The sequence below is a fragment of the Bos grunniens genome, chromosome 29 (assembly GCF_055505025.1).
Source record: "Bos grunniens cultivar Pamir isolate PY7600 chromosome 29, Bosgru_T2T1.0, whole genome shotgun sequence".
Classification (NCBI taxonomy): domain Eukaryota; kingdom Metazoa; phylum Chordata; class Mammalia; order Artiodactyla; family Bovidae; genus Bos; species Bos grunniens.
In genome coordinates, this window is record NC_141193.1 from 23,077,036 (window position 1) to 23,090,677 (window position 13,642).

Consider the following 13,642-nt stretch of genomic DNA (forward strand, 5'->3'; position numbering starts at 1 on the left):
AATCAGCCATGGGTGTACATGTGTTTCCTATCCTGAAGCCCACTCCCACCTTCCTCCCCATCCCATCCCTCAGGGTTATCCCAGTGCACCAGCCCTGAGCACCCTGTCTCATGCATTGAACCTGGACTGGCAATCTATTTCACATATGGTAATATACATGTTTCAATGCTATTCTCTCAAATCATCCCACGCTCGCCTTCTCCCACAGAGTCCAAAAGTCTATAACAACTTATTTTTAAATTGGAGCAAGAATTATGACATTTGCATCAAAGCAATTTTCCCCTCAGAGTTTTGTGCATGGCAGCCTTTACCTCCTTATTCCTCAAGCTGTAGATCAGGGGGTTCAGCATGGGGATCACTGTGGTGTAGAACACGGAGGCCACATTCTCCTGGGCCAGGGAACTGGCTGTGGAGGGTTTCAAGTACATGAAGGCGGTCGTTCCATAGAAAATCCCCACGGCTGCAAAGTGGGAGCTGCATGTATTGAAGGCTTTGGACCTTCCCTCTGTGGTGCTGATACGGAGGATACTGGACAGGATGAAGGCATAGGAAATTAAGACTGTTAAGCTAGTAACTACGATGTTGAATCCAGCCAAAAAGAAGACTGTCATCTCAATGTCATAGGTGCTAAAGCAGGAAAGTTTCATGAGGGGGACGATATCACAGAAGTAATGACTGATGAGGTGTTCACAATAGGGCAGTTTCAACATGAGGCCAGTCTCTATGGTTGAGCCAATGAGCCCCATGATATAGACCCCAGCCACCAGCAGGGAGCAGACTCGATGAGACATGATGATGTTGTAAAGCAAAGGTCTGCAGATGGCAACGTAGCGGTCATAGGCCATCACTGTCAGCATGTAACACTCAGCAACAACAAACACAATGAAGAAGTAGAGCTGGGCCATGCACCCTGCATAGGAGATGGTGTTCTTCCCTGAGACAAAGTTCACCAGCATCTTAGGGGTAGTGACGGAGGAGTAGCAGAGATCCACAAAGGACAGGTTGCTGAGGAAATAGTACATGGGGGTGTGAAGCTGAGCGTTCAGACAAATCAGGGTTATCATGCCCAGGTTCCCTACCATGGTGATGGAATAGATCCCAAGGAAGAGGAAGAAGAGGGGGAGCTGGAGCTCTGGTTGACTTGTTAAACCTCCGAGAATGAACTCTGTCACTGTAGAGTGATTTTCTGCAGCCATTCTCCTTGGGGGACCTGTGTGATGAGAGAACAACTGCATGAAAGGCTGCTTCTTGCACTGCTTGGTGAAGCTAGTTTTGAGACTCTGGGCCAGCTGTGCGATCCTGATCTTTCCTGATGAATATTCCCTCATCCTGTTGTTTGTTTTGGGAGGAAGACAAGACCCTGAGTATTTCAAAGATGAGCCCAAAAGGGGGCAAGATCTGGAGCTGCTGTCATTTTCATGGTTCTCAAATAGCCTAGCACAGTGGGTCTGGCAATCCGCTCCAGTATTCTTGCCTGGAGAATCCCCATGGAGCTTAAAGAACTTAATGCAAAATAGAACCAAATATTAATATTCTGTATCAACAACATTTGATGCAATATGATGCAAAGATTAAAGTCCAACACTTAGCATAGCATCTGGTGTTTAACAGGTCCTGCTCAGTAAGTATTTGTTGAATACTCTAGGACCAGATTTTTTTCTGCAACCCAAACTCTCAGATCCAGTATGAGATATTATTTGAAGGTCTGTGTTCTCACTTTCTTGCTGACTTTTAAAGTTTTTCCTTAGAGATGGAAAAAGATTCCCGAGGATGGAAAAAATTTTAAAGTATCATACCCGGTGCCAATTCACTGGCCTGGTAAGGACTGTATCAATCTATTCTCATCAGCCCTGGCTGAAAATCTATGTGGATACATGTATGGGCCTGGGCTTTAGCACAATCTATCCACCCAAAGCATTTGTGGGTCCAGCAGGCAGATCTTACTTCCATTGGCCTCTTGAGTCCTAAAATGACAGTGTGAGGCTGCAGTCCCTGGTGGCTTGACTCCCTAGCTTCAACATAGCTCCTCTGACAGAGATGTCCAGGCCCTCCCTTGGAAGCTGATCCCATTCATTGTCCATTGCTCCTTCTGCCCTTTCCTCTCCCTCCATCACTATTTTCACAGTAGTATAATGTTATATTCTACTTTCCAGGCTTGGCTTCCTTAAGAGGAATCATCACTTAGATACTAAAATGTCATTTACAACCATATACAGAGTTAAGGTAAAAGACTAGTTCTCCAGGCTTTTTACTCCCAAGCTCTCACTAAGAATTCTGGGTACACACATCTTACCAAAGAATTGCGTGTCATCTTCAAAACCCTCTACAAATTTCTAAACGCAAACTCAAATGCAACTAGGCCCCTAACTGCACTAACATCTGGACTGCTACAAGGTCTTCCAGACTCAAGTTCCACTTCCTTCCTCAACTCCAATCTATTCTCCATACCTCCATACCTCCATACCTACATCACCTTCATTGGTGAGAAAAGACGGAACAAGACTTGAAGCATTTTGTATGCCTCCCTGTTGTTCTGAATTTAAAGTCTTCAAGATAACGCTCAAGATCCGCCAGGATCTGGTCTTCACCTTATTCAGCTCATATTTCCCATGGATCTCTCATACAAACCTGTGGATTCAATTAGGCCTAATTATCCTAATTTCTATTCCATACAAACCAAAATCACTGTATAGAGGAAAAAGAATTGACCTAAGAATAAAAGTATCTGAATTCCAGACATTTTTGGCATACACTAGCTGTGTACCTTTGGACATGTCCTTTGCCTCTCTGGGCTTGGTTTCCCTATCTGTAAACAGAATGATTGAACCAGATCTTCTTAATAATCCTGCCAGCTTAAGAAAAATTACTCTATGATTCCTAAAAGACCAACCAAATCCATTTCTTTTTCAAAAGTCTGTAGGTCCTCCATGGATTCTTTCTAAGCACTCCAGACCACACTATTCTCTCCATTCTCTGAACTCCATGTCTGGAATTCAAAACAAATCAAACAGTGCATTCCTGGACCAACATCACTGGCATCACTTGAAGATATTAGAGATGCAGATTCTCAGGCCTCACCCCAGACCTACCAAGTCAGGAACTCTGGGATGGGGCCCAGTGATCTGTGTATCACACTGTCTCCAGATGAGGCTGAAGAAGGTTCAAGTTTGCGAATCTCAATCCTGTAGGTAATAAGCAGTAGAGTTAATATTGGAGATATACTTTGTTTCAGAAATGAAATTCTTCTATCATTTATGCAAGTCCTAGATATTGACTGAATGTGAACATCCAGTAACCGATCTCAGATCGATGAAGTGTCAGGGGGATATGTTAGTTACAAAAGTATTATTGAGTTTCAAGTCAATTTCTGTGTCTGAAAGATGAAGAGATGAGTGATAACAATTTCTAAGCTGGTTGTAAAAATAATATGGGATTATGCAGTTAGAATTTTTTTTTCAAGATGTCATTTCCTATACAAATGTGAGCTGTCAGTAGATGTCTGGAATGTTTTCTTAGTTTTTCACTGGCCTCAGTTCCTAAGGCAATGGTTCTCAACATTGGCTGTACATTATAATCACCTGCAACATTTAAAAAGTGTCGATATCTATGTTTCAGCCAGAGAGGTTCTAATTAATTCATCTCTGGTGAAGCCTGGACCCTGACATATAGGACATTCCAGAGTAAATGCTCACCAGCTACTTTTATTATTGTTCTTATTTTCATTTTGATTATGATATCAAACCATCATCTCCCTAATGACAAAGTGCTTAAGTCCTAAGATGTCCTAAGAAGCACGGATCATCATTGCTGGATATGATACCTATAGATATCCCTTCTCTGACAGGTATTCTTTAAGTTAAAGTCTTAAATTTGCACTATTTTAATTGGTTACTTACACAGTTACTAACTTTTGTATACTGCTCTTCAAAAGTCATTCTCATTAACTCCTCTGAAATGTTTCGCATATGAGGAGAAATGTGTTTAGAGTAGAATTTTCATTCACATGTTTATATGGAGAAAACTGAAGTGCCAAACACTAAGTGACTTTCCAGAGACTTTCTAATTATGAAGAACTTGGAACTGAAACTGCTTTCTTCTAATCATAAACTCTTCCCTTGGCCGAAGTGTGTAGCCTTACAAATCAACGCACCTAGAGGTCTGAGCAATGTTGTGGTTGAATGTGTTTTATCCTTGATGTCTTACATTGTGCATAGCATATAAAAAGGGGAAAGCTATATTATTTTCCTCTTCTCTAGGAAACAGAAGTTCTAAAATTTATTTATTTTTTTTTATTGGAAGTTAATTACGTTACAATATTGTATTGGTTTTGCCATACATCAACATGAATCTAAAATTTAAATAAGTTACCAAAAGGCATAAAACTAGGAAGACACGGAACTTGGTCTAACTAAACCTTAGGACTTCTGTCTACCAGTTTGTTATTTGTCCTCTAAACTATGTTACCTTATTCTAGGTTATCTTTTTTGTAGCACTTTGTTATTATTTAATGAAGTTAACTTATTGAATTTTTAGACAAAGATGATAGATTTTATGGCCAATTTCAGATGCATTAAAGAAAAATTATCAGGACTTCCCTGGTGGTCCAGTGGTTAAGAATGTGTCTTCCAGTGCAGGTGACATGAGTTTGATCCCTGGTCTGGGAAGATCCCACATGTCACAGAGCAACTAAGCCCGTGCGCCACAACTACTTAAGCATGAGTTCTGCAGCTACTGAAGCCTGTGCCCTAGATCCCGTGCTTTGCAACAAGATCAGCCACTGTCAAGAGAAGCCCGTGCACAGCAACTAGAGAGTAGCCCTCACTTGCTGCAGTTAGAGGAAGCCTTTGTGCAATTCCAAAGACCCAGTGCAGAAAAAAACCCACAAAAACCTAATTAATTAATTTAAGAAATAAAAAAGAAAACTTACCAAACCAGTATATGTGTGTTGCAGAAAATCAGGGATATAAATAAGCAAACATAAAATGCCCTTCTGGCTCCTTGGAGACAAGCAATAGTCATCATGATTTTTTAGGTTTTTTTCAATGCTTCAGTGCATATATACATCACCGATTCAATGGACATGGACTTGAGCAAACTTTGGGAGATGATGAGGGACAGTGAGGCCTGGAATGCTGAAGTCCATGGGATCACAAAGAGTCAGCACAACTTGGAGCTGCTGCTGCTAAGTCGCTTCAGTCATGTCTGACTCTGTGCAACCCCATAGATGGCAGCCCACCACGCTCCCCCGTCCCTGGGATTCTCCAGGCAAGAACACTGGAGTGGGTTTCCATTGCCTTCTCCAATGTATGAAAGTGAAAAGTGAAAGTGAAGTCACCCAGTCGTGTCCAACTCTTAGCGTACTTAGTACTGGAGTGGGGTGCCATTGCCTTCTGAACATCAAAAGAGTATGTATCTAGGCTTCCCTGGTGGCTCAGATGGTAAAGTATCTGCTTGCAATGCAGGAGACCCTGTGTTCCATCCCTGGGTTGGGAAGATCCCCTGGAGATGGGCATGGCAACTGACTCCAACATTCTTGCCTGGAGAATCCCATGGACAGAGGAGCCTGGTGGGCTACAGTCCGCAGGGTCCCAAAGAGTCCAACATGACTAAGCATGTCATTTCACTTTCGTGTACGTATCTATATGTGTATAAGCATATATGTATTTTAAATAATTTTTGTAACCTTTTTTAATGTATCACTTTATAATTTTATAATGCATTGTCTCATTCCTATAATAATAGTAACTTTAGCACTATATTTCTTTTTCTAGGTGTAAAAATTCTTGATTATATTAATAGTATGAAGATGAGAAAATCTGAATTGCAGTATAAACACTACATATTAAATTAGTGATGGTTAAATTGCTAACTTTATAATAATTACTATCAGAGGTAACTAAGATTTTTTGAGTATTATTTCTGTTAATTGTAAAAAAGAAAAAAATTCTTGCAGGGAGCAACAATAGATTAAAAAATCTTACAAATTCCCTTCTACTCAAATTCCACCTCTTAAAACTTAAGAAACATAGACAATCCACCTAGAATACACCATTGCCAGAAATCACAGGGCCGTACAGAGTGAACAGTATTTGCTTAGTGAGGTGCAGATGGGAAAATCCTAGACAGCATTAACTTAATTATTGATTCCCACAGTCATCTAACAATATAAAATAGGAAAACATGACCCCATATTTGATATCAGTCACTACAGTTCCTACCTCCAGTTCTACCAGACCATCAGAGGCTCAGGATTGCTGCCCACAAGAACACAGCACACAAAGAAAAACCACCCGGAGATGAAGGTAAACACAGGGTTGGAGATAGCTTGCATCAGACACAAGAGGTGATGAAAGAAGTATTTTTCTCATAGAATTGTTTTTTATAAAATTAATTCCTTTATTTTAATTGGAAGCTAATTACTTTACAATATTGTAGCGGTTCTTGCCATCATAGAATTGTTTAAATTGTAATTAAATACTTCTGCCAATGTACAGCTGTACACAGTCTCCTGGAAGTATTTGGAAATGCCTCGATTTTGACAGTTAGGAAATCAATATTGGTAGATGAGAGGACCGTAAAGATTTACATCTAATCTTAAAGTTACTCAAAGGGGCTAGCCCCATCATGAAAAAAGGGTCCATGAGGTTGGGAGATGTGTGGGTGTGTTTATATGTATATGAGCAGAACTTCTCCTGGGAGGCAGTCACTTCAGAGACTGGGCCCTTTGCAAAGGACAGTTAGAGTTTTGATTTACACTTGTGCTGTGAATTATGTTCTTGGGTCCCAAGTGTGTTAATTTTCCTTTTATTGGGGAAGTCAACTTGCTGTTTGAGAAACTACAGTCTAATGCCTCCTTTCAAGTAATTTATCATCAATGAGTCCATCACCATCCACAGTATCATCATTACAAGCAGCGCCACCAGCCCCACAACCCCCGCGGTTATTATTATCAACAACGTCAGTCACTGTCATTATGGTTGTTCCTCATCACTAGTTGTTCACGATCACGCATAATCAACTATGATTAAAAGGCTTATTTGAAAGGATTTAAAGAATAGAGTTGACTGTTTTAATAAAACTGTGTAATTTCACTAAAGGAATGTTAATTCATAAGGAGTGCTAAATTTGTCACCTTGATGTTGGACCTGTAGATTGACTGTGTAGAATGGGAGGAGGTTGAGGGCATAAGAAGGTAGATTTGTAAGAATTCTTCGCTTGTATATTCTCATTCATAAGGAAAATATGCTGATAAGAATGTGCCCTTTTCAAGACTACATTCAGCAATATATTATCTGTGAAAATGCTGCTAGTGAAGATTTTTAAACCTTTTCTTTTGAGTTAATTGTAGATTCACATAGGGATACAAGAAATAATAGAGAGAGATCCTGTGTACCCTTGAGCAGTTTCCCCAATGGGAACAATCTGCAGAATTATAATACAATATCACACCCAGGATGTCCTTGGAATTTGCCAAGCAAGAATACTGAAGTGGGTAGCCACTCCCTTCTCCGGGGATCTTCCTGACCCAAGGACCGAGCCCTCATCTTCCACGTTGCAGGAAGATTCTTTTCCCCCTGAGTCACCAGGGAAGCCCCAAATGTCGATCGATCTTCTTCAGATTTCCCCATATTTACTTATACTCATTTGTGTGTATGTAAACTAACCTCAAAGCAATTTTATCACATGCACAGATTGTATATCCATCACCACAGTTCATATAGAAGTGTTTACCTCACCTTCATTTTCTAATTTTCAAAATTATAGTTTAGTTTCTTATTATCTAACAAAGAAAGCTAGTTGTTTTCTTTAGTATCTTTATATTCTTCCTAATTTAACCATGTTTTATGTGTGTTTCAGTCCATTGCAATTGTTTTCCTTATATAGCTTAACATTTTCTTGCCTGGAGAATCCCATGGGTAGAGAAGCCTGGCTACACTGCATGGGTTGCAAAGAGCCAGACCCAACTGGGTGACTAACACTTTCACTATGTACCCACTAGGGGTGCTAACGCTTGAAAATGTGACAACATCATTTTGTTGAGAATGGAGAGCAAGCGAACTTCTTATACAGTGATAATAGAAAATAAAATTAAACAACCTCTTTATAGGATTGTTTGGTAGTTTCTTTTAAACTTGCCTATGACCAAAGAATTCTTAGATACAAAGGTGAAAGAGGAGAGTGAAAAAGTTGGCTTAAAACTCAATGTTCAGAAAACGAAGATCATGACATATGGTCCCACCACTTCATGGCAAGTAGATTGGGAAACAGTGGAAACAGTGTCAGGCTTTATTTTTTTGGACTTCAAAATCACTGTAGATGGTGACTGCAGCCATGAAATTAAAAGACGCTTACTCCTTGGAAGAAAAGTTATGACCAACCTAGACAGCATAGTCAAAAGCAGAGACATTACTTTGCCAACAAAGGTTCTAGTCAAGGCTATGGTTTTTCCAGTGGTCATATATGGATGTGAGAGTTGGACTGTGAAGAAAGCTGAGCGCCAAAGAATTGATGCTTTTGAACTGTGGTGTTGGAGAAGACTCTTGAGAGTCCCTTGGACTGCAAGGAGATCCAACCAGTCCATTCTGAAGGAGATCAGCCCTGGGATTTCTTTGGAAGGAATGATGCTAAAGCTGAAACTCCAGTACTTTGGCCACCTCATGTGAAGAGTTGACTCATTGGAAAAGACCCCGATGCTGGGAGGGATTGGGGGCAAGAGGAGAAGGGGACGACAGAGGATGAGATGGCTGGATGGCATCACTGACTTGATGGACGTGAGTCTGAGTGAACTCTGGGAGTTGGTGATGGACAGGGAGGCCTGGCGTGCTGTGATTCATGGGGTCTCAAAGATTCGGACACGACTGAGCGACTGAACTGAACTGAACTGAACTGAGATTGAAAACATATGTTCACAAAGAGTTCTGTACATGAATGCTTATATATCCTTTATTCACAGTAACTCAAACTGGAAACAACCAACTGTCCTTCAACAGGTGGGAAAAAATTATTGCATCTATACAAGCAATGGATTACTACTAATGAAAAAGAAATATATTATTGATACACACAACAATATGAAAGACCTCGAAAGCATTGTGTTGGGCAAAACATATCAGACACCGTTGTGTACTGTGATCAGGGAAAACTAATCAAGTGCTATAGAAAGTGAATCAGTGGTTGCGTGAGTTTAGGGATAAAGTGGAGATTGCACACTTTGGACTTGTGACTTAGCCACATTTATTTGCAAAATGTATATATGATCTCACATTCTGTGATTATTGATTGATTTTGAGTGTTAAGATGCAGTCTTTTTTTTTTTTTAAAGAGACCCATTTTATTGTAGTATAATCAACATACAAATGATGTACATAATGTGTACAATATTATTAGTCTGAAGATAAGTATACAGCAGTGAGGCCTTCCCAGGTGGCGCTACCGGTAAAGGACCTGCCTGCCAGTGAAGGAAACATAAGACATGGTACCTAACTGTTGCGAATAGTAATTAAAAGAAGGCATATGAAGAATTTATGTGTTGTGTGGCTCAGAGTGAGTGCCCCAAAACATGGTAGTGGCTGGCATTATTGTTACTGTGACTAAGAAATTCACATAAAAGGATCAGGTAGAAGTGCTTGGGTAAGAATAAGTAGGGAGGAGTGGAAAAGAGGAGTAATACTTATATATAGCAATACTTATATCAGATAAAATAGACTTTAAAACAAAGGCTGTAAAAAGAGACAAAGATGGTCACTACCTAATGATCAAAGGATCAATCCAAGAAGAAGATATAACAATTATAAATATATATGCACCCAACACGGGAGCACCGCAATATGTAAGACAAATGCTAACAAGTATGAAAGGAGAAATTAACAATAACACAATAATAGTGGGAGACTTTAATACCCCACTCACACCTATGGCTAGATCAACTAAACAGAAAATTAACAAGGAAACACAAACGTTAAACGATACAATAGACCAGTTAGACCTAACTGATATCTATAGGACATTTCATCCCAAAACAATGAATTTCACCTTTTTCTCAAGCGCACATGGAACCTTCTCCAGGATAGATCACATCCTGGGCCATAAATCTAGCGTTGGTAAATTCAAAAAAATGGAAATCATTCCAAGCATCTTTTCTGACCACAATGCAGTAAGATTAGATCTCAATTACAGGAGAAAAACTATTAAAAATTCCAACATGTGGAGGCTGAACAACACGCTGCTGAATAACCAACAAATCACAGAAGAAATCAAAAAAGAAATCAAAATTTGCATAGAAACTAATGAAAATGAAAACACAACAACTCAAAACCTGTAGGACACTTTAAAAGCAGTCCTAAGGGGAAAGTTCATAGCAATACAGGCATTCCTAAAGAAACAAGAAAAAAGTCAAATAAATAACCTAACCCTACACCTAAAGCAACTAGAAAAGGAAGAAATGAAGAACCCCAGGGTTAGTAGAAGGAAAGAAATCTTAAAAATTAGGGCAGAAATAAATGCAAAGGAAACAAAAGAGACCATAGCAAAAATCAACAAAGCCAAAAGCTGGTTCTTTGAAAGGATAAATAAAATTGACAAACCATTAGCCAGACTCATCAAGAAACAAAGGGAGAAAAATCAAATCAATAAAATTAGAAATGAAAATGGAGAGATCACAACAGACAACACAGAAATACAAAGGATCATAAGAGACTACTATCAACAATTATATGCCAATAAAATGGACAACGTGGAAGAAATGGACAAATTCTTAGAAAAGTACAACTTTCCAAAACTGGACCAGGAAGAAATAGAAAATCTTAACAGACCCATCACAAGCACGGAAATTGAAACTGTAATCAAAAATCTTCCAGCAAACAAAAGCCCAGGTCCAGACAGCTTCACAGCTGAATTCTACCAAAAATTTAGAGAAGAGCTAACACCTATCCTGCTCAAACTCTTCCAGAAAATTGCAGAGGAAGGTAAACTTCCAAACTCATTCTGTGAGGCCACCATCACCCTAATACCAAAACCTGACAAAGATCCCACAAAAAAAGAAAACTACAGGCCAATATCACTGATGAACATAGATGCAAAAATCCTTCACAAAATTCTAGCAATCAGAATCCAACAACACATTAAAAAGATCATACACCATGACCAAGTGGGCTTTATCCCAGGGATGCAAGGATTCTTCAATATCCGCAAATCAATCAATGTTATACACCACATTAACAAATTGAAAAACAAAAACTATATGATTATCTCAATAGATGCAGAGAAAGCCTTTGACAAAATTCAACATCCATTTATGATAAGAACTCTCCAGAAAGCAGGAATAGAAGGAACATACCTCAACATAATAAAAGCTATATATGACAAACCCTCAGCAAACATTATCCTCAATGGTGAAAAATTGAAAGCATTTCCTCTAAAGTCAGGAACAAGACAAGGGTGCCCACATTCACCATTACTATTCAACATAGTTTTGGAAGTTTTGGCCACAGCAATCAGAGCAGAAAAAGAAATAAAAGGAGTCCAAATTGGAAAAGAAGAGGTAAAACTCTCACTGTTTGCAGATGACATGATCCTTTACATAGAAAACCCTAAAGACTCCACCAGAAAATTACTAGAACTAATCAATGATTATAGTAAAGTTGCAGGACATAAAATCAACACACAGAAATCCCTTGCATTCCTATACACCAATAATGAGAAAACTGAAAGAGAAATTAAGGAAACAATTCCATTCACCATTGCAACGGAAAGAATAAAATACTTAGGAATATATCTACCTAAAGAAACTAAAGACCTATATATAGAAAACTATAAAACACTGGTGAAAGAAATCAAAGAGGACACTAATAGATGGAGAAATATACCATGTTCATGGATTGGAAGAATCAATATAGTGAAAATGAGTATACTACCCAAAGCAATTTATAGATTCAATGCAATCCCTATCAAGCTACCAACGGTATTCTTCACAGAGCTAGAACAAATAATTTCACAATTTGTATGGAAATACAAAAAACCTCGAATAGCCAAAGTGATCTTGAGAAAGAAGAATGGAACTGGAGGAATCAACCTACCTGACTTCAGACTCTATTACAAAGCCACAGTTATCAAGACAGTTTGGTACTGGCACAAGGACAGAAATATTGATCAATGGAACAAAATAGAAAGCCCAGAGATAAATCCACGTACATATGGACACCTTATCTTTGACAAAGGAGGCAAGAATATACAATGGATTAAAGACAATCTCTTTAACAAGTGGTGCTGGGAAAACTGGTCAATCACTTGTAAAAGAATGAAACTAGAACACTTTCTAACACCATACATAAAAATAAACTCAAAATGGATTAAAGATCTCAACGTAAGACCAGAAACTATAAAACTCCTAGAGGAGAACATAGGCAAAACACTCTCCGACATACATCACAGCAGGATCCTCTATGACCCACCTCCCAGAATATTAGAAATAAAAGCAAAAATAAACAAATGGGACCTAATTAACCTTAAAAGCTTCTGCACATCAAAGGAAACTATTAGCAAGGTGAAAAGGCAGCCTTCAGAATGGGAGAAAATAATAGCAAATGAAGCAACGGACAAACAACTAATCTCAAAAATATACAAGCAACTCCTACAGCTCAACTCCAGAAAAATAAACGACCCAATCAAAAAATGGGCCAAAGAACTAAATAGACATTTCTCTAAAGAAGACATACAGATGGCTAACAAACACATGAAAAGATGCTCAACATCACTCATTATCAGAGAAATGCAAATCAAAACCACTATGAGGTACCATTTCACGCCAGTCAGAATGGCTGCGATCCAAAAGTCTACAAGCAATAAATGCTGGAGAGGGTGTGGAGAAAAGGGAACTCTCTTACACTGTTGGTGGGAATGCAAACTAGTCCAGCCACTATGGAGAACAGTGTGGAGATTCCTTAAAAAACTGGAAATAGAACTGCCTTATGATCCAGCAATCCCACTGCTGAGCATACACACTGAGGAAACCAGAAGGGAAAGAGACATGTGTACCCCAATGTTCATCGCAGCACTGTTTATAATAGCCAGGACATGGAAGCAACCTAGATGTCCATCAGCAGATGAATGGATAAGAAAGCTGTGGTACATATACACAATGGAGTATTACTCAGCTTTAAAAAGAATACATTTGAATCAATTCTAATGAGGTGGATGAAACTGGAACCTATTATACAGAGTGAAGTAAGTCAGAAAGAAAAACACCAATACAGTATACTAACACATATATATGGAATTTAGAAAGATGGTAACAATAACCCTGTGTACGAGACAGCAAAAGAGACACCGATGTATAGATCGGTCTTATGGACTCTGTGGGAGAGGGAGAGGGTGGGGAGATTTGGGAGAATAGCATTGAAACATGTATAATATCATGTAGGAAACGAGTCGCCAGTCCAGGTTTGATGCACGGTACTGGATGCTTGGGGCTGGTGCACTGGGACGACCCAGAGGGAGGGTAAGGGAAGGGAGGAGGGAGGTGGGTTCAGGATGGGGAACGCGGGTATACCTGTGGTGGATTCATTTCGATATTTGGTAAAACTAATACAATATTGTAAAGTTTAAAAATAAAATAAAATTAAAAAAAAAAAAGAAAGCATCACTA

The 13,642-nt window shown here is 39.1% G+C and overlaps 1 protein-coding gene across 1 annotated transcript; it reads right to left on the reverse strand.

Annotated features, from left to right (window-relative positions):
* Nucleotides 1–266: 266 nt before the first annotated feature.
* Nucleotides 267–3,178, reverse strand: LOC147342281 (olfactory receptor 8A1-like). Its single transcript, XM_086384741.1, has 2 exons — nt 3,086–3,178; nt 267–1,229 (listed from the first exon to the last, which is right to left on the reverse strand). The coding sequence occupies exon 2, from the start codon at nt 1,194–1,196 to the stop codon at nt 267–269; it is 930 nt and encodes a 309-aa protein (XP_086240867.1). The 5' UTR covers nt 1,197–1,229; nt 3,086–3,178.
* Between the last annotated feature and the right edge of the window lie 10,464 nt (nt 3,179–13,642).